A 25,969-nucleotide genomic window follows, 5' to 3' on the forward strand; every position below is an offset into this window, starting at 1 on the left:
CTGTGAGAACTTAATTTGACTTCAGTAGGGCTAGTCACAGTGCATTAAGTTAAGCACCTGTGTAGCCTGTGCAGGATGGGGCCTTCGTCCGTGCACACTTCTGTTGTCTAATACATTAAGTACAGTTACAGCCAGCTTGCCGGAGCCTCTGAAAGCCGCCGCCCCCCCGCCCAAAGCAAGGGTGCCTACGGCAGGGGCAGCAGCGGGGAACTCGTCCCCCTCGGGGAGTGGCTGGGCGTTGGGTCCGCACAGCGCAGGGGAAGGTCACAGACCCAACGGTTAGTAAGGCGGGGAAGTTGCCCCAGGGCAGGGGCGATTCAGGAGCGTAACCCCAGTGCGCGGGCCGGGGAGCAGGGCGAGATCGGCGGCAGCTGGAGCGACGGCGGCTCCCGCCCTCTCCGCCTCAGGCGGCCTGCGGGGAGGCGGCGGGACCGGAAGAGGGCGCCGGGGATTCACGGACGGCGCGGTTTGGCCCATCCCGGCCGCCTTACAGCTCGTCCCCGGGACCCGCCGAGCCTCCTCGGGCTGGCTCCGACCTTCTGGGGCTTCTCGGGAGACTCCCCGGCGGGCTGGGCCGGTCGCCGGCGTCGCCGCTGCCCCCGCCCTCCTCCTCCTCCCGCCTCCAACCCCGGGACCATGTTCCCCAGCACCGGCTCCAACGGGCTGTGTAAGTATCGGGAGCCCCCGGCCCGAGGGGCGGTTGCTCGGGCAGTGTCCGCGTTCCGGGGGGGGAGGGGAGGCGCCGCGAGCCCCGGCCCCCAGGAGACCCCCCACCCCGCTCCCGGCGCCCCCGGGCAGGCGGGAGCTTCTGGGGCGTCTAGAGAAGGCGCCTCCGCTTGGGGGCCTTTCCGCTCCGCTCTGCGTCTTGTCCCTGCCGTGGGCTCTGGAGCCGGGTTTCGCTCTGTGTGCGCGGTCACCCGTGGTTCCCCTCGCAGCACCAGCATCAGTGGGAACAGCCTCCTCTCTCCTCCCCGCAGAGATGCTGCTTTGAAAGCGGAGCACAGTTTGGTTTAATTGTCCTAATCTAGTTCTCCCTTTCCCCCTCCTTCCTCTTACTGAAGTTAATTGTGTGTTGCCCACCATCTGTATCACAATAACGCCTATGCTAGGAAAACTAGCTCCCATCTAGTATTGACGTGATCTTAAAACACTGGGTGACCCATGGCTTAGCCTGGATCTATATATGCCAGACAAGCTGGTTATAGACTACTTTTGCAGCCACATTTCAGCTTCATGTAAAGGGACTCTCAACTTACAAAAAAAACCCACACTTCTTTCTGCAAATAAAGTAACTTACTGTTGTTCAGAGTTGACAAGGAGCTGACTGAGGAGATATCTGAGCCATTAGCAATTATCTTTGAAAAGTCATGGAAGACAGGAGAGATTCCAGAAGACTGGAAAATATATATAGTGCCCATCTATAAAAAGGGAAATAAGGACAACCCCGGGGGAATTACAGACCAGTCAGCTTAACGTCAGTACCGGGAAAGATAATGGAACAAATAATTAAGTAATCAATTTGCAAACACCTAGAAGATAATAAGGTGATAAATAACAGTGAGCATGGATTTGTCAAGAACAAATCATGTCAAACTAACCTGATAGCTTTCTTTGATAGGGTAACAAGCATTGTGGATAGTGGGGAAGTGGTAGATGTGGTATATCTTGATTTTAGTAAGGCTTTTGATACTGTCTCGCATGACCGTCTCATAAACAAACTAGTAAAATACAACCTAGATGGAGCTACTGTAAGGTGGGTGCATAACTGGTTGGAAAATTGTTCCCAGAGAGTAGTTATCAGTGGTTCACAGTCATGATGGAAGGGCCTAAGGAGTGGGGTCCTGCAGGGATTGATTCTGGGTCTGGTTCTGTTCAATATCTTCATCATGATTTAGATAATGTCATAGTATACTTATAAAGTTTGCAGATGATACCAAGCTGGGAGGGGTTGCAAGTGCTTTGGAGGATAGGATTTAAAATTCAAAATTATCTGGACAAACTGGAGAAATGGTCTGAAGTAAATAAGATGAAATTTAATAAGGGAAAATGCAAAGTACTCCACTTAGGAAGGAACAGTCAGTTGCCACACATACGAAATGGGAAATGACTGCCTAGGAAGGAGTACTGTTGAAAGGGATCTGGGGGTCCTAGTGGATCACAAGCTAAATATGAGTCAACAGTGTAACGCTGTTGCAAAAAAAGCAAACATCGTTCTGGGATGTATTAGCAGGAGTATTGTAAGCAAGCCACAAGAAGTAATTCTTCCACTCTACTCCACGCTGATTAGGCCTCAGCTGAAGTATTTTGTCCAGTTCTGGGCGCCACATTTCAGGAAAGATGTGGACAAATTGAAGAAAGTCCAGAGAAGATCAATAAAAATGATTAAAGGTCTAGAGAACATGACCCGTGATGGAAGATTGAAAAAACTGGGTTTGTTTGGTCTGGAGAAGAGAAGACTGAGAGGGCACATGATAACAGTTTTCAAGTACATAAAAGGTTGTTATAAGGAAGAGGGAGAAAAATTGTTCTTCTTAACCACCCTGACAGTTAGGAAGTTTTTCCTCAGGTCCAACCTAAACCGCCCTTGCTGCAATTTAAGCCCATTGCTTCTTGTTCTGACCTCAGAGGTTAAGCACTGGAATAAATTGCCTAGGGAGGCTGTGGAATCTCCATCACTGGGGATTTTTAAGAGCAGGTTGGACAAATACCTGTCAGGGATGGTCTAGATCAGAGGTGAGCAATCTTTTTGCCTTGAGGGCTACATCAGGTTTGCGAAACTGTATGGAGGGCTGGGTAGGGACAGATGTGCCTCCCCAAACAGCCTGACCCCTGCCCCCTATCCATCCCCTCCCACTTCCCTGTCCCCTGACTGACCCCCCCAGAACCCCTGACCCATCCGACCCCCCCCTGCTCCTTGTCCCCTGATCACCCCCTCCTGGGACCCCCTATCTGCCCCCTGGGACTCCACCCCCTATCCAACCCTCCCTGTCCCCTGACTGCCCCAACCCCCGTCCACACCCCTGCCCCCTGACAGTCCCCCCGCCCCGGGGACTCCCACACCTATCCAACTGTTCCCTGTCCCAACTTCCCCCCGGGACCTTTTGCCCCTTATCCAACGCCCCCCCCCTTACCATCCTGCTCAGAGCAGCAGGAGCTTGTAGCCCTGCCGGAGCCAGCCATGCCACCTGCGCTGCCCGGCAGGAGCGGCAGGCCAGAGCGCTGGTGGCATGGTGGCATCGCTGTGGGGGAGGGGCCGGGGGCTAGCCTCCTCAGCCGGGAGCTCAGGGGCTGGGCAGGCCAGTCCTGCAGGCCATAGTTGGCCACCTCTGGTCTAGATAATACTTAGTCCAGCCTTGAGTGCAGGGGACAGGACTAGATGACCTCTCAAGGTCCCTTCCGGTTCTATGATTCTGTGAAATTAGAGGGGGCAGGTCTCTCAGTTTCAGTGTGCATTTGACTGCACTTTGTACAATTGGTTCCACAGTTTCCTCCTGTGAAATATCAGCTATTTCCGACCTTGCAACTGACTGTACATGGGTTCAGGAGTCCACCAATAAAGAGTCTGTTGCCCTGACTAGGCAAGTTCCCCTCTTGTTTGTGTGGGTCTTTCATGTAATAAGGAATAGAAAAATATTTTTGAAAATAGGAAAATGTTATAAAAACTAGTGTAATTTAGGCATAAATGTAGTCTTTAACTTTTTTAAAGTGACTAGATGTCAAGTTGATGTTAGAGAGACAAGGTGGATGAGGTAATATCTCTTATGGGATCAGCTTCTGTTGGTGAGAGAGACAAGCTTACAAACTTACACAGAGTTTTTCTTGAAAGTCTCTTTCACCAACAGAAGCTGGTCCAAGAAAAGATACTGTCTCACCCACCTTGTCTCTCTTAATATTTTGGCACCAGAATTGCCACAACACCACGTCAAGTTGATGTGTTGTTTTAAACAAGCTCAGAGAAGATGTACGTTACAAAACATTAACTGTGTTTAAAATGACAGTAAAGAGTTCAATTAGCTGACACAATGTGGATTATGACATTACACTCAATGTAGACCAGAGCAAATTATGGTCAGGACTGTGTCATCTAACTGGATTCTTTACAACCCTGTTAAATGATGCACAAGTTTTTTAATGAAGACAAGCCCTTAGTGTGAGCAGATAAGTATTGCAGTTTATTCGAAATACAGAATATCTTGGCTCCTTAAACTGGCACTGCAGGGTGTGGGGGAATTTTTCCCCCCGATGATTCTCTTACTGCTTTACTTATTGAAAAAATTGAAGTTGCAAATCACAAATGGAGGGCAGACAAGGAGAGCCTTCACATGTACTTGTGTGTATGCACGTGTGTGTGTATGCACATACACATATGCATACAAAGAAGGTATGTGTGTATATATATGCACACACACATTTTATGTACTTCCTAATCTGAGTTAAATTAAGAGCAGTAGTATGCACATCCGTTTTTCTTAGATGGTGCACGTTAGGCTATTGATTTAGGGCTGGTCTACACTTAAAAATTTTGCTGGCATAGTTGGTTAGGAGTGTGAAAGAAATCGCACTTCTAACTGACATAGCTATGCTAGCAAAAGCCCTAGTATAGATGCAGTTTATACTGTCAAAGAAAAGGTTTTAGTCATTTATTTTATGTAATTTTGAGGGCATAGCAAAACAACTCTTTTGTTGTTATAAGCTGAGTCTCCTCTAGAAATCTTTGCCAGTATAGCTTTCTACAGTAGACAAGGCTTTACAAAAAACTATTCAGTGCTTGTGATTGCTGGTGGTGATGTTCTTGCCTTTGTCACAACAATATAAGGTTAAATTTCTGTTTGAAATCGTCTAAAGCAAAAAATAGTTATCTTTAACCAATACTGCAATGCTGAAGTTTTTAATGCACAGCTATTAGTTATCTGATGAAGTAAAAACATTTTTAAAGAGCACATTAGAAGTGCATCTGCTAGTAAAAACACTCATATGGGTGAATAACTTTAAACCCGATGAATAAAATTCCTTCTGACTTTCAAAAGCTAAGATAATCTTGGACTGAGAATATGTTAGACTCAGAACTAACTTTCTGGGAAAGTAGCAAGTGAATGAAAACAGGGGGTTATAATGAAAAGACATTCTGAACCAAAAATTGAATGTTATGCCTATGACACTATTCACATATTAAAGGCAAATCCACATTACAAATTCTGTCAGTTTAGGAATGTGGTAGTTCCCTAATGTTTTGGAGTTGCCTGTGTAGATGAGACTAAACCATGTATTACTATTTTATCAAATTATGTTATCACCTTTACTTTTTATGGCCATGCATACAATTGAGATTTTTAGAGAAAAAAATTCACATCAGTGACATCTCTAGTGCAGTAAAGGTATAGACACAGTGGTAAAAATGTCAGGAGCTGCTGGAGCCTTCTCTAGTTTAGAGTTATCAATGGTGAGAATTTTTTTTTTTAATTCCAAGTGTACGCATGGCATAAAAAGACTAGGGTTCTAACAGTTTGGTAACATGGCTGTTCTGTTTGGTCTAGATCAGGGATTGGCAACCTTTAGCACGCGGCCCATCAGGAAAATCCTCTGGCGGGCCGGGACGGTTTGTTTACCTGCAGCGACCGCAGGTTCGGCCAATCGCAGCTCCTGTTGACTGCAGTTTGCTGTTCCAGCACATCCCTCTGCCCATGCCGCTTCCCACAGCCCCCATTGACCTGGAACGGCGAATTGTGGCCAGCAGGAGCTGCAATCGGCCAATCCTGCGGACGCTGCAGGTAAACAAACCGTCACAGCCCGCCAGCGGATTTCCCTAATGGGCCATGTGCCAAAGGTTGCCGATTCCTGATCTAGAGAACCTATTATACCAGTTCTTTCCAATCTATTTTCTTGTGTCAATAGGAGTCTAGAAAATGTTCTAAGAACCATACTGTAAGGTTCTGGCCATTCCCCACAAAGGACCCACTGCTACACCCAAAGTCTTTTCCAGGCACTTCATTTCTCAAATGTAGGTAAAACCCCTCACATGAGCCAGCAATGCCCCTCTGCCATGTACGTTGGCCAAACCAGACAGTCTCTACACAAAAGAATAAATGGACACAAATCAGACTTCAAGAATTATAACATTCAAAAACGAGTCGGAGAACCCTTCAGCCTCCCTGGACACTCAATTACAGACCTAAGTCTCAATTATTCAACAAAAAAACTTCAAAAACAGACTCCAATGAGAAACAGCAGAACTGGAATTAATCTGCAAACTCGACACCATTAAATTAGGCTTGAATAAAGTCTGGGAGTGGATGAGTCATTACAGTAACTAAAAACTATTTCCCCATACTAATTTTCCCCCTACTGTTACTCACATCTTCTTGTCAACTGTTTGAAACGGGCCATCCTTATTATCACTACAAAAGTTTTTTTTTCTCCTGCTGATAATAGCCCACCTTAATCGATTGGTCTCGTTAAGAGTTGGTATGGCAACCCCCATTTTTCATGTTGTCTATATATATATATATATGTCTTCCTACTCCTACTGTATTTTCCACTGCATGCTTCTGATGAAGTGGGCTTTAGCCCATAAAAGTTTATGCTCAAATAAATTTGTTAGTCTCTAAGGTGCCACAAGTCCTCCTTTTCTTTCTGCTGATACAGACTAACACGGTGACTGCTCTGAAACCTCACAAACACAGTTCCTCAGCCCCCTTGGGGCTGTAGTTCTTAGGGGATTTTCCCTTTTGCTTCTCTCAATTCCTTCTGCTTTGGGGCCTATTACAGGATTCCCCCATAGTGTGTTAACTGAGAAACATTGCCTCCCAGTGCTCACTCCCTGGAGATCCTGTTCTTCCAACAGGTTCCCAGGCCCCCCCATCTGTGGGGACTTCCAGCTTCTTCTGCTCCTGTTCCCACTACCCAGGCCTCCTGGCTTCTAACCTGTCTCCCTATTTCCAGGGAGCAAGTAGTGAGAGCCCCTTGTCTACTCCCTCTGACCCTTTCCTGACTGACTGTCAGGCATGATTTGCCCAGGTGCCTTCTCTTATAGTCCAACCGGGGCAAGTGGGAGAGTCAGCTGACCAGTCTGAAAGGGGCCAGTGTCATACTCAAATGACACACTCAAATATAGTGTTGGCTCATTCACGTGTTCTTTTAAATCATGTTAGAATCTGTATAAATAATGTATAATGTAATGATTTAATAATTATTTGAAATATGTTTCAAATATATTCCCCCTGTAAATCTAAGTGGTTGCTCTGTGCTACAATTTTTTTATTCATTTCTGCGATAGTGACAGGAAGATAATCAATGACTCTTGCTAGAGGTAATTAGCGCTTATGAATTGATTACTTTAAACTGTTCTCTCATCTACAACATTAGATAACTGAGTGATTCCTTTTAGATTAAAACACTAATGTGCATGTTTCTTGTATTTTAAATCCTTTCTTTTTCCTTAACTAATTTAGAGTAAAACAGAATAAATAACAGGAGACTGCATTTATAAGGCTGTAATTCCATACATGATATCTGTAGACAACATTTAACATGGGTGAAGTAGCTTATGTAAAGCTCTAAAGTGAAAATACATCCCAAGAATCCTCGACCCTCTTATTTTTACATAATATAAAGTTTTTAATCCATGCCTTATTCAGGCTTACTTTTGACCTTTATCTGAATAGTGCCTCTTTTTTTCCCCATCCCTCCCACCCTTGTCCCTCCAAGTTCACATGCTGCAGCCTCTGCATTCTCTAGCAGCAGTGTTTGATAACTAAATATCAGACAAAATTGTGCTGTAAATCATAGGGAGAGCATGAAGGGAATTAGATTTTTAGAAAGTAGCATGCTAAAAAAAGTAATTTTTTTCCCAACATAAGCCCTGGTCATAAAGAATAACGTAATCACAATATCAAACTTTTAATGAAAGGAAAAGAGTTATTACGGAAAACCATCAAATGTGGTGGAATGGAGAAATTAATATCCATTTAAAACAAATGAAGATTACATTCATATGTCTGTCTAAGTTCATTATTTTAAATCTAAATTGAAGACTTGCCCTGTGGATTGTTGATTATCTGTGCTTTAAGGAGGAGGCTTGATCTTTGTATTTATTCCTATCATTTTAAATGTTCATGGGAATGGCACTCATAAATAGTTCTTATTTATATTGAATTTCACATCCCAAAGCCTCTAGGTGCCTAACAAAATGTAATTTAAAAATAATAAAATTCAAATAAAACATAACAAAGTAAATGCTCTATTAAAAGTTAAACTACTAATGGACACTCCAAATATTTATTCAGTCATGAAGAAGAGGAGATAATGATGAGTTTGAATTTGAATTGGCAGTTGCTGCTGGACTGTAAGCTGCCCACATGCTTTTTCCAAGTAAGCTTGGGATGTAGATTCTATAGGTTTTCTTGGTGATATGAAAGGAAAAGCAGTTAAAATTTGGGAGTATCTGTTGCTGAGAGCATTACGAAAGTCTCAGACATTTCTGGTGGGTAAACTGAAGAGCTTGGGATATTCTATCTACTACCCAAGATCCATAAACCTGGAAATCCTGGGTGCCCCATCGTCTCAGGCATTGGCACCCTGACAGCAGGATTGTCTGGCTATGTAGACTCCCTCCCCAGGCCCTACGCTACCAGCACTCCCAGCTACCTTCGAGACACCACTGACTTCCTGAGGAAACTACAATCCATCGGTGATCTTCCTGATAACACCATCCTGGCCACTATGGATGTAGAAGCCCTCTACACCAACATTCCACACAAAGATGGACTACAAGCTGTCAAGAACACTATCCCTGATAATGTCACGGCTAACCTGGTGGCTGAACTTTGTGATTTTGTCCTTACCCATAACTATTTTACATTTGGGGACAATGTATACCTTCAGATCAGTGGCACTGCGATGGGTACCCGCATGGCCCCACAGTATGCCAACATTTTTATGGCTGACTTAGAACAACGCTTCCTCAGCTCTCGTCCCCTAACGCCCCTACTCTACTTGCGCTATATTGATGACATCTTCATCATCTGGACCCATGGAAAAGAAGCCCTTGAGGAATTCCACCATGATTTCAACAATTTCCATCCCACCATCAACCTCAGCCTGGTCCAGTCCACACAAGAGATCCACTTCCTGGACACTACAGTGCTAATAAACGATGGTCACATAAACACCACCCTATACCAGAAACCTGCTGACCGCTATTCCTACCTACATGCCTCCAGCTTTCACCCTGACCACACCACACGATCCATCGTCTACAGCCAAGCTCTACGATACAACCGCATTTGCTCCAGCCCCTCAGACAGAGACAAACACCTACAAGATCTCTATCAAGCATTCTTACAACTACAATACCCACCTGCGGAAGTGAAGAAACAGATTGATAGAGCCAGAAGAGTACCCAGAAGTCACCTACGACAGGACAGGCCTAACAAAGAAAATAACAGAAGGCCACTAGCCGTCACCTTCAGCCCCCAACTAAAACCCCTCCAACGCATTATTAAGGATCTACAACCCAACACTCTCACAAATCTTGGGAGACAGGCCAGTCCTTGCCCACAGACAGTCCCCCAACCTGAAGCAAATACTCACCAGCAACCATGCACCACACAATAGAACCACTAACCCAGGAACCTATCCTTGCAACAAAGCCTGTTGCCAACTGTGTCCACATATCTATTCAGGGGACACCATCACAGGGCCTAATCACATCAGCCACACTATCAGAGGCTCGTTCACCTGCACGTCCACCAATGTGATATATGCCATCATGTGCCAGCAATGCCCCTCTGCCATGTACATTGGTCAAACTGGATAGTCTCTACGTAAAAGAATAAATGGACACAAATCAGATGTCAAGAATTATAACATTCATAAACCAGTCGGAGAACACTTCAATCTCTCTGGTCACGCGATTACAGACATGAAAGTTGCGATATTACAACAAAAAAACTTCAAATCCAGACTCCAGCGAGAAACTGTTGAATTGGAATTAATTTGCAAATTGGATACAATTAACTTAGGTTACCTTGCATAATGACTTAACCACTCCCAGTCTCTATTCAAGCCTATTTCCCTTGGCCCACCTTGATTATCATACACATTGTAAGGAGAGTGGTCACTTTAGATAAGCTATTACCAGCAGGAGAGTGGGGTGGGGGGAGGTATTTTTTCATGCTTTGTGTGTATAAAAGATCTTCTACACTTTCCACAGTATGCATCCGATGAAGTGAGCTGTAGCTTACGAAAGCTTATGCTCAAATAAATTGGTTAGTCTCTAAGGTGCCACAAGTACTCCTTTTCTTTTTGAAGAGCTTGAGTACATTTCCTAAAAGAGATCAGTTGATTCCATCCCTAAGAAGTGTTCAGTTGTTTAATTAATTTACCTTGACTGCCAGGTACTGAGAGGTTGCATTTTCAAATATCTAGACCAGGAGTAGTATAAGGTAAGGAAATGGTGATTGTAGGTCTACCTGAACTTATTTTGTTACTGTATAATGGGGCAGTTTTTGTCACGCTATAGTTAGGTGGAGCCAAGCTTTCTGTGTAAGAGCCATTTTTTCAAGAAATCCATGTGAGTATTGTGATTGTCTTGAAAATGGTTGTGCACCACTGGGGCCTTGGGTAAGGTTAGTGGGTCAAATTTGGGATCATTTGATAAAGGGGTTCCTAAGATCCTAATAGGATCTGTTGCTAAAAGTCTCAGATATTTCTGGTGTTGCCAGATGTTACCATCCTTTGAACCTTTTCCTAAGGGTTCCTACTGGAACATCACCTGCGCTTACCCCCGAGTGAGGCCTGTAGTGCTCTGACATGTATGCTACCAGGCTGCTAAAAATCCCCACAGCAAGAATAGATTGTTGTGCTTTGCTATTTGCACAACACACACCAAGCTGTAGTGTAGTATGCATACTGGCAGGCAGTTATGCAAGTAATAAAATCGTCCTAAACCTAAAGCATCAGATTATTGCTTGGTTTAATATTACTTCATATTTTGTTCAGTAGTACCAGGAAGCTAGTGTGGAACATGTTAGACCCCATGTTTCCCGCAGTGTATGCGAATAGTAAGAAAATGATATGTTCTGTGGTTGGAGACAGAGGGGGATGCCGAGATGAGTTTCTGTGTGTTGGCTGACTTTAGCTCTGTTCCATTTTCCATTGAAAAAATTATTTTAAAAACAAAATGCTGTGCCTCCTTCAGCTCCTTACCAATTTAATCCTGCCACTTGGTAGCCTTGGTTGTAGTCTACATCTTTCTAAAGAAGGAACAAATGGGAGGGGACTGGTTCTAAGCTTAGCAGTATCTTTTTAAAATGGTTAAAAATGATCACCTCTTCAGGAGCCAAATCTGTTGCCTCTGCAGCACTCCCAAGTAGAGCTGGTCAGAAATTTTCCAGTGAAACATAGGATAGTTGGAAAATGCCCATTCGTTATAGTTATGGATACAATTTTCTCATGGAGGTCACAGATTCCATATCTTTAAGAGATGTCCGCGAATTCTTCAGTTTGGCTTCAGCCTCAGGAGGCAGGGCAAGGGGAGGGAGTGCCACCTCCACCCTGGGACTCATCTCAGTGGGCCACCCAGCCTGTGGGTCAGTGTCAATGCGTCTTCGTTACACTATAATACTTTATTGTTAAATTGTTACACATTTTTTGGTCGCCCTGACCATACCCTGATTTTGTACATTTTTACTATGACTGTTCTGTGAATTTTGCCTAATTTTACTGTCACAAAATTGTATCCAGAGTTGTAGTAAAATGTTTTGCCAGATCTGTTACAAATTTGACAAAACTTTCACAAAATCATAGGCAGGTTTCTGTTGGAAACCTGTCAGTGTTCCAGGGTCCACACCTCCAGGTGGGAGCTGGTAGGGTTAAGGGAGCCTGCCAGCTGTGAAATTGACATTTCTGCCAGGTCCACCTCTGCTATTCAGTGTTGAGCAGCCCTGAAATGGTCAAGAATATCAGTTTTACAATTCATTTCAGGAACAGAATATTTCAGTGTTTCTTAAATGAAAAGTTTGGGGATATCTGGTTTTCCAGGACATTTTTGGTAAATTTGCTTTTGTTCCAAAATTGGAATAAAAGCATATTATTAAATACGGAAATTCCCTGTGAACCAAAATTCCCAAATTTCAGACAGCTCTACTTCCAAGCCCTTCTGACCTGGGGAACACAAGAGCAGGATGTAACCTAGATGTCTGACATGATAGTGCACATGTTAACCATTGGGTCACTGTGCTGCTTCCCACATTTACAGTTAATTCACAAACTTTGGCTGAAAAAAACTGTTGCAACTGTGTCACTTCTCACTGTTTGCATTTGCCAACACTATAGTAAATCAGTCATCAAAATATGCTGTAAAGTGGTGACACCAGCAGCACCTGTATTCTTGTAAAAAGAAAAGGAGTACTTGTGGCACCTTAGAAACTAACAAATTTATTTGAGCATAAGCTTTCGTGAGCTACAGCTCACTTCATCAGATGCATGCAGTGGAAAATACAGTGGAGAGATTTTATATACACAGAGAACATGAAACAACGGGTGTTACCATACACACTGTAACGAGAGTGATCAGGTAAGGTGAGCTATTACCAGCAGGAGAGAAAAAAACCTTTTGCCGTGATAATCAAGGTGGGCCATTTCCAGCAGTTGACGAGAATTCCACTTCTGCAGTCTCTCGTTGGAGTCTGTTTTTGAAGTTTTTTTGTTGAAGAATTACGACTTTTAGGTCTGTAATCAAGTGACCAGAGAGATTGAAGTGTTCTCCGGCTGGTTTTTGAATGTTATAATTCTTGATGTCTGATTTGTGTCCATCGATTCTTTTATGTAGAGACTGTCCAGTTTGGCCAATGTACATGGCAGAGGGGCATTGCTGGCACATGATGGCATATATCACATTGGTAGATGTGCAGGTGAACAAGCCTCTGATAGCGTGGCTGATGTGATTAGGCCCTATGATGGTGTCCCCTGAATAGATATGTGGACACAGTTGGCAACGGGCTTTGTTGCAAGGATAGGTTCCTGGGTTAGTGTTTGTGTTGTGTTGTGTTTGGTTGCTGGTGAGTATTTGCTTCAGGTTGGGGGGCTGTCTGTAAGCAAGGACTGGCCTGTCTCCCAAGATCTGTAAGAGTGATGGGTCGTCCTTCAGGGTAGGTTGTAGATCCTTGCTGATGCGCTGGAGAAGTTTTAGTTGGGGGCTGAAGGTGATGGCTAGTGGCTTTCTGTTACTTTCTTTGTTGGCCCTGTCCTGTAGTAGGTAACTTCTGGGTACTCCTCTGGCTCTGTCAGTCTGTTTCTTCACTTCAGCCAGTGGGTATTGTTGTAAGAACGCTTGTAAGTTGTAAGAACGCTTGATAGAGTTCTTGTAGGTGTTTAGTCTCTGTCTGAGGGGTTGGAGCAAATGTGGTTGTATCGTAGAGCTTGGCTGTAGAAATGGATCATGTGGTATGGTCTGGATGAAAGCTGGAGGCATGTAGGTAGGAATAGCGGTCAGTAGGTTTCCGGTATGGGGTGGTGTTTATGTGACAATCGCTTATTAGCACTGTAGTGTCCAGGAAGTGGATCTCTTGTGTGGACTGGTCCAGGCTGAGGTTGATGGTGGGATGGAAATGGTTGAAATCATGGTGGAATTCCTCAAGGGCTTCTTTTCCATGGGTCCAGATGATGAAGATGTTATCAATGTAGCACAAGTAGAATAAGGGCATTAGGGGACAAGAGCTGGACACAAATCAGAGACAAATGGACACAAATCAGACATCAAGAATTATAACATTCAGAAACCAGTCGGAGAACACTTCATTCTCTCTGGTCACTCGATTACAGACCTAAAAGTCTCAATTCTTCAACAAAAAAACTTCAAAAACAGACTCCAATGAGAGACTGCTGAATTGGAATTAATTTGCAAACTGGACACCATTAACTTAGGCTTGAATAAAGACTGGGAGTGGATGTGTCATTACACAAAGTAAAACTATTTCCCCATGTTTATTCCCCCCTCTCCCCACTGTTCCTCACATGTTCTTGTCAACTGCTGGAAATGGCCCATCTTGATTATCACTACAAAAGGTTTTTTTTCCTCTCCTGCTGGTAATAGCTCAATTTACCTGATCACTCTCGTTACAGTGTGTATGGTAACACCCACTGTTTCATGTTCTCTTTGTATATAAAATCTCCCCACTATATTTTTCACTGCATGCATCTGATGAAGTGAGCTGTAGCTCACGAAAGCTTATGCTCAAATAACTTGGTTAGTCTCTAAGGTGCCGCAAGTTCTACTTTTCTTTTTGCAGATACAGACTGACATGGCTGCTACTCTGAAACCTGTATTCTTGTAGTGTGACTATGCAGTATGTCTGAAGCTAAGGAAGTGGGAGCAGGAATCACTTTCTGAACCAGGGTATTTCAGTTGGCCATGTAATATTTTGTGCCAGCGATAGGTTTAGTTTTTGCAGGGTCTGTAGGAATGATGTCTTTTATGTCTTATTCCATCTCTTTAATAATAGTAGGACACTTCTACTGTCTTGAACAAATTCTGGAAAGTCATTAGCCATCTCTGAGTAATTTCAGTTCTGAACCGGATCTTGAAGCCATATTCCTGTCTGACTAGTGGAGTATTTCATTGATCCAGTGTGTCAACAAAGCTCTCTTACTATTTTTATGAAGGGTAAGGCCCTGATGCTTAGGTTAGTGTAAAATTCAGTGGACTTACGCTGATCTGGAGTTTTTCATCCAGACTTCAGTGCTTCACTGCCTATTCCACAGTTTCTTTTGTTTTTGGCAGAAATGTTTTGATTTATGTCCCTGGTTTGTGTGTGTGTGTGTGTGTGTGTAAATTTTACTCAGAAATGAAATACTTTCAGAGTTTTGTTTTAGGGAGACTAGAAAAGTAGATTCATTCCAAGGAAAACTTTCAGTGGTTTCCCTTTCTTCCACAGTCCTAATGAGAACCCCAAGCATATGGTAGCCAATTATACTTGTGCTGCTTGGGGATAGTTAGAATATCATGGAACTTTTAATGAGTAAAGTGTGATAATTTCTCTGTGATTCATTGTAACTGTGTAAACATTTTTCACAGTTTAAATATAAAAATGGGTAAAAATGACTATTAAAGGCAGTGGAAACTAAATTTTTAAAATTGGTTTCCATTATGACATGGAGACTAGTGGAGTTTCCTATACTGAATTGTATGGTGTGCGACTATCTTCTGGAATAGTAACATGGATGTTTTTTGTGTTGCATTTAAATTACAGTTGGGAGTGGAGAGGAGGGGAACGGAAATTTATCTTTCTGCTTGGGGAAAAAAAGTGGGGAAGACGCTCTCTGAAGAGCCCATTCATTTCTGGGAAGCTTATGTTTAATGATCCTACCAAATATTTGGCTGCAGTTTCTCCTTCTTCATCTCAATGTGTAAGCCGTGACTACAATGCTGCTCTGACCTGATGTTTGAAGGAATTGTCATTTGAGTGGGACTGTGGGAGTGCTATTGTGCTTCAAGACCTCTGAGCATCATCTCTGATGTTTGTAATCCCTTCTGGGCAAAAATGAGTTAGACCAAAGGTTATCCTTGCATCCAGGGGTGGCAGGTTTGTATAATTTTTTGTGGTGCCCAGAACAAGTCTTAAGCCTCCCCCCACCCCAACCTTGTAAGCCAATATATATTTTTTAAAATAGTGTAAAAATGGACTGGAAACAGTAAGCGTTTAACAGTTTCCCTTTATTGCATAATATTACTATCGTAAGAAAAATTTATTTAACTAAGAATATCAAATATAAATTAATACTCTTTTGAATACGGAAAGAACCAAGCACTCTTGGATCAATAACCCTCAAAAGAAAATACTTTCTAAAACTAAAACAAATATAGCCCCTTCTTTTGCGATGTTCTTCAGGAAGCAGCAAACACTTTTTGTTGTTGTTTGGTTCCTGAAATGAAGTCATCCAGGAGACTTGCAATGTCCAATTCAGAGGTAGAGTTCTTATGAATGTGCAGAAATGCCAAGTAATTTAGACGTTCTTGTCACATTGTCGTTCGCAAATAATTTTTCAGTCTGCGTAGGCAACTGAATGATTGCCCAATGGTGCAGGTTGTAGTCAGAATTGTGTAGAATATTTTCAGGAGAATTGTAGCTTCTGACAATATGTCACTCAAGCCTTTGTTTTGTTTCAGAAATTGCTTCACTTCGCTCACCGAATTAAGCTGGCAATTTCTCGATCTGCAAATATCACTCAACATTTCTATTGGGACAATGTCCTATTTCGAGCCATTTGCTGCATCAGTTATATGCTTCTCCAATTTTACTGTGAATATAAAGCTTTATGTTGAAAACCTCTGTTCAATGACAGCTTTGCAAGCATCAATGATCCCGACATATATTCGATGAAAGTACTCTTTGGGTCATTGAAGGTGTGAGGGAAGGCTTCCATGGTCGAGCCATCTCAGTGGCTTGCATTTTCTCAGGAGTGTAGGATCATCTAAATAAAGATTTCTTGCCTTCTCTACTGTTGTTTCCCAGAAGTGATTGTATGATTAGTCGGTGCCCATCCCACTCAACACCTCTTGCAACTGGCCAACTTTCTTCATAACACTTGCCAATGACATGTTTGGGCTTTGAATTTTTGCATTAACTTCTTCTACAGGATCCATGGCTTTCACAAGAACTGTTATTGTAAAGTACGTTGATAAGATTGAAGTTGCTTCGAGAATCCATTACATTTTGATCCAAATTCATCGGAAGAGTAACTAAATTCCTTTAGGCAGTTCATCATGGCCTCATAGTTGTGGAGCAGTGATTTAATGCTACTGATCCTTAGTGTCCATCTTGTTGGGCACAATGGTCATAAAGAAGGCTCCCCTTTGCTGTGAAAGCTTCCATACACTTTGGTGACTCCCTGAAGGCATTGATGAGATCTTTCACCTTCAAAAACATATCATGACATTCTTGAATATTATGCAGGGCATCCTGCGTGGCAAGGTGAAGGGAATGTGCAGTACAGTGCACAAATCCAGGTTTTCTCCCCACCTGGATTTGTGCTGGAAATGGCCCAACTTGATTATCATACGCATTGTAAGGAGAGTGATCACTTTAGATAAGCTGTTACCAGCAGGAGAGTGGGGTGGGGGGAGAGAGAACCTTTTGTAGTGGTAAACACCCATTTTTTCATGCTTTGTGTGTATAAAAAGATCTTCTGTACTTTCCACAGTATGCATCCGATGAAGTGAGCTGTAGCTCACGAAAGCTTATGCTCAAATAAATTGGTTAGTCTCTACCGTGCCACAAGTACTCCTTTTCTTTTTGCAACAACTAGGTTCATGAGCGTTTTTTTGAAGATAGTTTGCTGAGGAACATAGCAAAGAACAATTAAAGAGTGCTAGTGTTTTCAAGGAGCAGTTGCAGATGGCGGAGCACAGCTTCTAGGCTTGAGAAATGAGCACTGGCTAATGGGATCACATTGTAATACAGGTTTGGGATGACACATAGTGGCTTCAGAACTTGCAGATGCGAAAGGCCACATTCCTGAATCTGTGTGACAGGTTTGCTCCAGCCCTCCGGTGCAGGGACATCTGAATGAGAGTTGCACTGACTGTGGAGAGGCAAGTGGCAATAGCAGTTTGGAAGCATGCAGTGCCACGTTGCTACCACTCTAATTTTGGAGCTGGAAAATCTACATTGGGTGCTGCTGTCATACAAGCGTGTAGGGCTGCTAATCGTCTCCCGCTATGCAGGACTGTGAGTCTCAGCAGCATGCAGGACATAGTGGACGGATTTGCAGCAGTGGCGTTCCTGAACTGCGGTGGAGCGATAGGTGGCACACACATCCTTATTTTGGCATTAGCCCACCTTGCCACAGAGGGGCTACTCTTCTATGGTTATGCAAGCATTTGTGGATCACTGGGGATGCTTAGCCGATAACAATGTGGGCTGATCAGGGAAGACGCATGCCATTCGCACCTTTAAGAGCACAGGACTGTTGGGAAAGCTGAAAGCAGAGACATTCTTTCCTGACCAGCAGATTATCATTGCCAATACTGAAATGACAATAATGATTCTGAGGCATCAAGCGTTATCACTTGTTCCCCTGGCTCAGGAAGCTGGATACTGGCTACCTCGACAGCCCCAAAGAAAGATTCAGCTACTGGCTCAGCAGGTGCAGAATGACAGTTGAATGTGCTTTTGGTAGGCTGAAGGGACACTGGCAGTGCTTACTGACTAGACTGGATTTCACTGAGAAGAACAGCCCAGTGGATTATAGCTGCCTGTTGTGTCTTGCATAATATCTGAGGCAAAGGGGGAAAAGCTGCCACCAGGCTGGAGGGCCGAGGTTGAGCAGCTGTGTGACTTTGAACAGCCAAGACACAAGTGCTGTTACAAGAGCCCAACATGGAGCTATGTGTTGAGACAGGCTTTGAAAGAGCATTTTAGCAGTCAGCCACAGTAATGTTCTCTGCTGCTTTGATGGATTTGTTTGTCTTGTGTAATCTACAATATGTATTTGTTTCAGAGTAGCAGCCATGTTAGTCTGTATCCGCAAAAAGAACAGGAATACTTGTGGTGCCTTAGAGGCTAAATCTAATAAATTTGTTAGTCTCTAAGGTGCCACAAGTACTCCTGTTCTTAATATGTATTTGTGAGTCTTTGCCTGCTGGTATCTATTCTGTTGGGCCTGGAGCTTTGGGTGTTTCTGTGAATTGTGTGGTGCTTGCTGTACATTTTTAAATATGGCTGAGTGTTTTCATGAAGCTATGAATTTTGTGGGGTTTGGTGTGCATTTAGCTGTTTGCCTTGACAATCACTATGCATTCTGCAATATTTGTTGTGAACTAATAAAGATAATTTGATTATCCCCAAAATAGCACTTGGAGTAGAGAAAAACAGTGTAGAAAATCCATGTGCAAAACCCCCCACATGCAGTGTTATACACATTTTTAGCATAATTTGACTAGAGTGAAAATTTTAAAATTAGAAAGTAAGGGTTTATGTCTGTTTGGCGTATGTGTAGCCACAACAGACTACATTTGTTTTCTCAATCATGGTTCTCTCAGGTCTGTATATGTGAAGTTGTGGTTTTCCTTGCTGTCCCCTGGCGTGGAGTGGTAGGGGTTATGGGGGTGTCCCACGTATGCCCCCAGAACACCTGACCCTGATGAGGAGAAAGAAGAGGACTAGGAATGACATGGTCTGCAAGCCAGTACTGCATCAGACTACGAACCAAGAGCTACAAGGGCCAATATGACCGACAGCTTGGAGAACAACAGAGGACAGGAGAAAGGCAGTGCTAGCAGGACAAGTGGTAGAAAATACAAGAGAACATGAAGGTTCTTCTCAGGCAGCAATTCCAAATGCTGCAGACCCTGGTTTGACGTACAGGATCAAAAGTCCCAAACTCTCCACCAGTTGCAGTCTTTGGAGAACTTCATGTTTGCTGCTCACTACTCCCCACAACATATCATTTGGCATCATAAGTCAAAGATGCCATGCCAGAAGCTGCTGATAAAAACAGACAGTTGTCCCATGGATTTACAGTCACATGGGAGTTTCCTTCCCCTTTATCAGGTTCATCCGCCCTCACGTGACGGGTCTGTTTAGACTTTGGTGGAGACTTGAACAGGCACTGGCTCATGGCATGACTGGGGTTCCCTGCCACATCCTCCTTGCCCCCTTCCTCCTCTTCGTTGCTGTTTGTGGCAGGGGTCTCGTGCTGCTCCTCTGAGGTATCGAGAATCTGTATGGTACTGTTGGGGTCTCCACCAAGTATGGCAAGCAATTGGTTGTAAAAGTGGCAGGTCTTTGGTACAGCACCATATCTATTGTGGTGCTCTCTGGCCTTGTGTTATTCTTCGCAAAGTTCTTTTGCTTGCACACTTACTACTGCTGATCCCTGTCATATTCCTTTGCATGGGAAATGTAGGCAGTCTACTCATAGATGTTTACATTTCTACGGCTGGCCCTTGGTTATGCCTGCACAGCCTCTTCTCCTCACAGGCCCAGGAAATGCAGTATTTCCGATCTACTCCAGGCAGGAGAACATGTGGCTCCTCTCTGTGTGCGTGGCGGCAATATAGTCGGTTGAGTAGGTGCACACTCCATAAATGATCTGCTAGGTGTGCTTGCTGAGGTAGGTGTTCCAAAAACACGCAGGGGGCTTTCAAGGTGTGGGGGTGGCTTCTGGGCTCTATGACTCCAGGGCAATAGAGTTTAAAATTGTGTCCACAGAAGTCAGTCACAGGGAATGGGGCGTTGTGGAGTAGCTGCTGGAAGACTGCTAGAGTCGACACAGGTCATGCTAAGTAGGTCAGTCATAGCTTTACACCGTTCGGGATGGTGGTTTTACTACATTGCTGTAACATGGTGGTTTTACTACATTGCTTACGTTGGCTGAGACAAATTTAAGTGTAGACATGTACAAATAGGTCAATACCAGGCGACTTACATCGACTTAACTTCGTAGTGTAGACAAGGTCTGAGACTGTTGCTCACCAATTTCCTATAAGCAGTCATCGTTAAGGACTGTCACAGGTTGGCTGGCCCCAGTAGATGAAGTAGGTCCAGCTACCCTGTGCCAGGACAGGTACTCGCATTTGGCCAATTAAGAGGGCAGGGCAGTACTGAGGGGCTATAAAAGGTCGGGGCAAGGTCCAGTGAGAGAGTGTCCGGCTGAGAGTCAGTCAGAAGACTAGAGCAGGTCTGTGGGGTAAGCTGCCGAATGCAGAAAACTCTGCAGGCCTTCCCTGATAAGAGGGAGGAATTGACTTGAAGAGTATATGTTTGGGACCTGGGAGAAGGCTGAAGGCAGAACAGCAAGAGCCATTTGCTGGCTGGCATCCCCATGCCAGAGGGCTGGAGAGGGCTGAAGGCAGAAGCAATAGCAGATGGAGATGCAGATGCAGGCTAGCTCTGTAAGCTAGAGAGCTGGAGCCAAGGGTCAGAGAGGGCTGAAAACAGGGGAGCAGCAGAGGCGCTTGCTTGCTGTCAGTCCAGGGCTGGAGAGGTGGACCCAGAGGAACAGTGGTGAGTGAGGGATGCTCCCTTGGCAAGGATGATCTACCAGCAGAGAGGCTGTGGGGTTTCCTGCTGGGAAGATCAGGGTTGCACTCAGGTTGGAAAGGCTATGGTAGCTGTACTGGTGCAAGGACAGGAGAGCGCTAAACTAGAGAGTCGGGGTGTGGTGAGGGACGCTAGGACTGTATGTTGCATGTATTGTTTGGAATATGCTGATGGAAATCTGGACTATGGTTGTGGGACTTTTGTTGTCATATATGTGCATGGGACTTTGTAATAAATGAACCCTACAAGGACAGTCTTTGTACTTGGGCGGACCATTGCAACTTTTCTTGGGACTCTGAAGGAGGGAAACTGAGGTAGGCGTGCTTGTCACGGCATGGTCTGCCACTTGAAGGTGTTCCAGTCAGGCCTGCCCTATGGAAAGGATATTTGGTTATAAACCTACATGTTGCTAAATGGCAGGGCAATATATACTGCCACTGTCCAGCTGGTTCTCTAACATTTTCTGTAAACTTGTAAAATGGTTAATCTAGAAGTGTTTATCTTTCTTAATAGTTTACTTGGACTAGGCAATGATGACATTTTGAGGACTTTACAGAGAGCTGAGGTTACTGTTATTCATGTGACTTTCCCTGTGGGTGACTGTCATATTTACGGGTTAGTTGCTACTGTGGTTTTTTCACTTTGTGACATCTGTAAAAAATAGCTAAATGCTTGTTTCCTTTATGGTAAGGTTGAAAAGTCTGAAGTGAAACCTAAATGCAGAGCATTAGTAAAAATATATATCTACACTTCATGCAGATAATAAACACATTCAAAAGTTACTTTTGTGGCACATTCAAGGGAGTAATCATTTGATGGTAAAATAGTTACTGTGCATTAACTTCATTATAAAAATAGTTTGCCATTATGGAAACTACTTCTCTCTTGAGAGTTTTTAGTTCCTTTTTGCACTACATATTACATTGAACTGTGAAAAGAGTGTTAAAGTTTGCTTTAAACTCACAAAATTATTGAAATTCAAAGACAAATATCAAACCATTACAGGAAAATATAAATCACAATGGGAGACCATCTTTAACTACTGTCTAGCCAGCTATCTATCAGTTGTTACCTAGATTTTTGGTAACATCAACTTTAACGGTAAATTGTTACAGGGTTTTGAGAACTTTCTAATGTTTTTAAATGGATAAAGTAATCTAAGTATTCATTGTTAAAGATTAGCTCACTGGTATCAAAATGATAGGTGGGTGTTTTTGGGTAATGGTTAAGGAATGTCCTCCATTTTGACTAATAGTTGTACATGTTTGATCCTTGCTTTTGAATTTCAGTGACTTTATGGAGTGCATAGCTTACTGTTTCACATTGCAACATATTTTTAAGAATAAGATATTGTTTGTCTCTCCCTGTGACATAAAAACTGTTTCACTATGTTCTTTTGCTTGATGTTTTCTCTCTTTTCCTTCTCTCTTCCCAAATTAAAATGCATGGCAGGAAAAGAGGAACGCTGTCCTTTTTCTGACAGTGGCCACTACAAGATACGTCAGTGGAAACCCCGTAATGAAAAAAGCTAGTATGAAAGATCAGTGTTAGTAAGTTAAGAAGTCATATTTGTAATAGAGTTAATATTGATAGAATAATTTTATATATAAGCTGCCTTTTAAATCTCTGATGCCAAGTGGAGGAGGAGCTGGATCAGGTTTCACCTCCAGCCAACATAAGTAACATGCAACAACACTTAGGGTATGTCTACACTATGGAATAAGGTCGAATTTATAGAAGTCGTTTTTTTAGAAATCGGTTTTATATATTCGAGTGTGTGTGTCCCCACAGAAAATGCTCTAAGTGCATTAAGTGCATTAACTCAGCGGAGTGCTTCCACAGTACCGAGGCTAGAGTCGACTTCCGGAGCGTTGCACTGTGGATAGCTATCCCACAGTTCCCGCAGTCTCCGCTGCCCATTGGAATTCTGGGTTGAGATCCCAATGCCTGATGGGGCTAAAACATTGTCGCGGGTGGTTCTGGGTACATATCGTCAGGCCCCCCTTCCCTCCCTCCCTCCCTCCGTGAAAGCAAGGGCAGACAATCGTTTCGCGCCTTTTTTCCTGAGTTACCTGTGCAGACACCATACCACGGCAAGCATGGAGCCCGCTCAGGTAACCGTCACCCTATGTCTCCTGGGTGCTGGCAGACGCGGTACGGCATTGCTACATAGTAGCAGCAACCCATTGCCTTGTGGCAGCAGACGGTACAGTACTACTGGTAGCCGTCCTCGTCATGTCCAAGGTGCTCCTGGTCAAGTCGGCTGGGAGCGCCTGGGCAGACATGGGCGCAGGGACTAAATTTGGAGTGACTTGACCAGGTCATTCTCTTTAGTCCTGCAGTCAGTCCTGTTGAACCGTCTTATGGTGAGCAGGCAGGCGATACGGATTGCTAGCAGTCCTATTGCATCATTTTCTGCCGGGCAGGCAAGAGATGAGGATGGCTAGCAGTCCTACTGCACCATCTTCTGCTGAGCAGCCATGAGATGTGGATGGCATGCAGTCCTTCTGCACTGTCTGCTGCCAGCCAAAGATGTAAAAGATAGATGGAGTGGATCAAAACAAGAAATAGACCAGATTTGTTTTGTACTCATTTGCCTCCTCCCCAGTCTAGGGGACTCATTCCTCTAGGTCACACTGCAGTCACACACAGAGAAGGTGCAGCGAGGTAAATCTAGCCATGTATCAATCAGAGGCCAAGCTAACCTCCTTGTTCCAATAAGAACAATAACTTAGGTGCGCCATTTCTTATTGGAACCCTCCGTGAAGTCCTGCCTGAAATACTCCTTGATGTAAAGCCACCCCCTTTGTTGATTTTAGCTCCCTGAAGCCAACCCTGTAAGCCGTGTCGTCCATCGCCCCTCCCTCCGTCAGAGCAACGACAGACAATCGTTCTGCGCCTTTTTTCTGTGTGGACGCCATACCAAGGCAAGCATGAAGGCCGCTCAGCTCACTTTGGCAATTAGGAGCACATTAAACACCACACGCATTATCCAGCAGTATATGCAGCACCAGAACCTGGCAAAGCGATACTGGGCGAGGAGGTGATGTCAGCGCAGTCACGTGAGTGATCAGGACATGGACACAGATTTCTCTGAAAGCTTTGCCCCTGCCAATGCATGCATCATGGTGCTAATGGGGCAGGTTCATGCTGTTGAACGCCGATTCTGGGCTCGGGAAACAAGCACAGACTGGTGGGACCGCATAGTGTTGCAGGTCTGGGACGATTCCCAGTGGCTGCGAAACTTTCACATGCGTAAGGGCACTTTCATGGAACTTTGTGACTTGCTTTCCCCTGCCCTGAGGCGCATGAATACCAAGATGAGAGCAGCCCTCACAGTTGAGAAGCGAGTGGCGATAGCCCTGTGGAAGCTTGCAACGCTAGACAGCTACCGGTCAGTTGGGAATCAATTTGGAGTGGGCAAATCTACTGTGGGAGCTACTGTGATGCAAGTAGCCCACGCAATCAAAGATCTGCTGATATCAAGGGTAGTGACCTGGGAAATGTGCAGGTCACAGTGGATGGCTTTGCTGCAATGGAATTCCCTAACTGTGGTGGGGCCATAGACGGAACCCATATCCCTATCTTGGCACTGGAGCACCAAGCTGCCGAGTACATAAACCGCAAGGGGTACTTTTCGATAGTGCTGCAAGCTCTGGTGGATCACAAGGGACGTTTCACCAACATCAACGTGGGATGGCCGGGAAAGGTACATGACGCTCGCATCTTGAGGAACTCTGGTCTGTTTCAAAAGCTGCAGGAAGGGACTTTATTCCCAGACCAGAAAATAACTGTTGGGGATGTTGAAATGCCTATATGTATCCTTGGGGACCTAGCCTACCCCTTAATGCCATGGCTCATGAAGCCGTACACAGGCAGCCTGGACAGTAGTCAGGAGCTGTTCAACTACAGGCTGAGCAAGTGCAGAATGGTGGTAGAATGTGCATTTGGACGTTTAAAGGCGCGCTGGCGCAGTTTACTGACTCGCTTAGACCTCAGCGAAACCAATATTCCCACTGTTATTACTGCTTGCTGTGTGCTCCACAATATCTGTGAGAGTAAGGGGGAGACGTTTATGGCGGGGTGGGAGGTTGAGGCAAATCGCCTGGCTGCTGGTTACGCGCAGCCAGACACCAGGGCGGTTAGAAGAGCACAGGAGGGCGCGGTACGCATCAGAGAAGCTTTGAAAACCAGTTTCATGACTGGCCAGGCTACGGTGTGAAAGTTCTGTTTGTTTCTCCTTGATGAAACCCCCCGCCCCTTGGTTCACTCTACTTCCCTGTAAGCTAACCACCCACCCCTCCTCCCTTCAATCACCGCTTGCAGAGGCAATAAAGTCATTGTTGCTTCACATTCATGCATTCTTTATTCATTCATCACACAAATAGGGGGGTGACTACCAAGGTAGCCCAGGAGGGGTGGTGGAGGAGGGAAGGAAAATGCCACACAGCACTTTAAAAGTTTACAACTTTAAAATTTATTGAATGACAGCCTTCTTTTTTTTGGGCAATCCTCTGTGGTGGAGTGGCTGGTTGGCCGGAGGCCCCCCCACCGCGTTCTTGGGCATCTGGGTGTGGAGGCTATGGAACTTGGGGAGGAGGGCAGTTGGTTACACAGGGGCTGTAGTGGCAGTCTGTGCTCCAGCTGCCTTTGCTGCAGCTCAACCATACACTGGAGCATACTGGTTTGGTCCTCCAGCAGCCTCAGCATTGAATCCTGCCTCCTCTCATCACGCTGCCGCCACATTTGAGCTTCAGCCCTCTCTTCAGCCCGCCACTTACTCTCTTCAGCCCGCCACTTACTCTCTTCAGCCCGCCACCTCTCCTCCCGGTCATTTTGTGCTTTCCTGCACTCTGACATTATTTGCCTCCACACATTCGTCTGTGCTCTGTCAGTGTGGGAGGACAGCATGAGCTCGGAGAACATTT

General features: G+C 44.5%; 1 protein-coding gene across 1 annotated transcript in view; it reads left to right on the top strand.

The window, feature by feature from the left end:
* Positions 1-226: 226 nt before the first annotated feature.
* UBAC2 (UBA domain containing 2) overlaps positions 227-25,969 on the top strand; it is a 165,404-nt gene continuing 139,661 nt past the window's right edge. Inside the window, exon 1 of the mRNA XM_073348554.2 lies at positions 227-667. Within this exon, the coding sequence (XP_073204655.1) occupies positions 637-667 (31 nt within the window). The 5' untranslated portion in view covers positions 227-636. The remainder of the gene's footprint in view (positions 668-25,969) is intronic.

This window comes from Lepidochelys kempii, chromosome 1 (assembly GCF_965140285.1).
Source record: "Lepidochelys kempii isolate rLepKem1 chromosome 1, rLepKem1.hap1, whole genome shotgun sequence".
In the NCBI taxonomy this organism is placed as follows: domain Eukaryota; kingdom Metazoa; phylum Chordata; order Testudines; family Cheloniidae; genus Lepidochelys; species Lepidochelys kempii.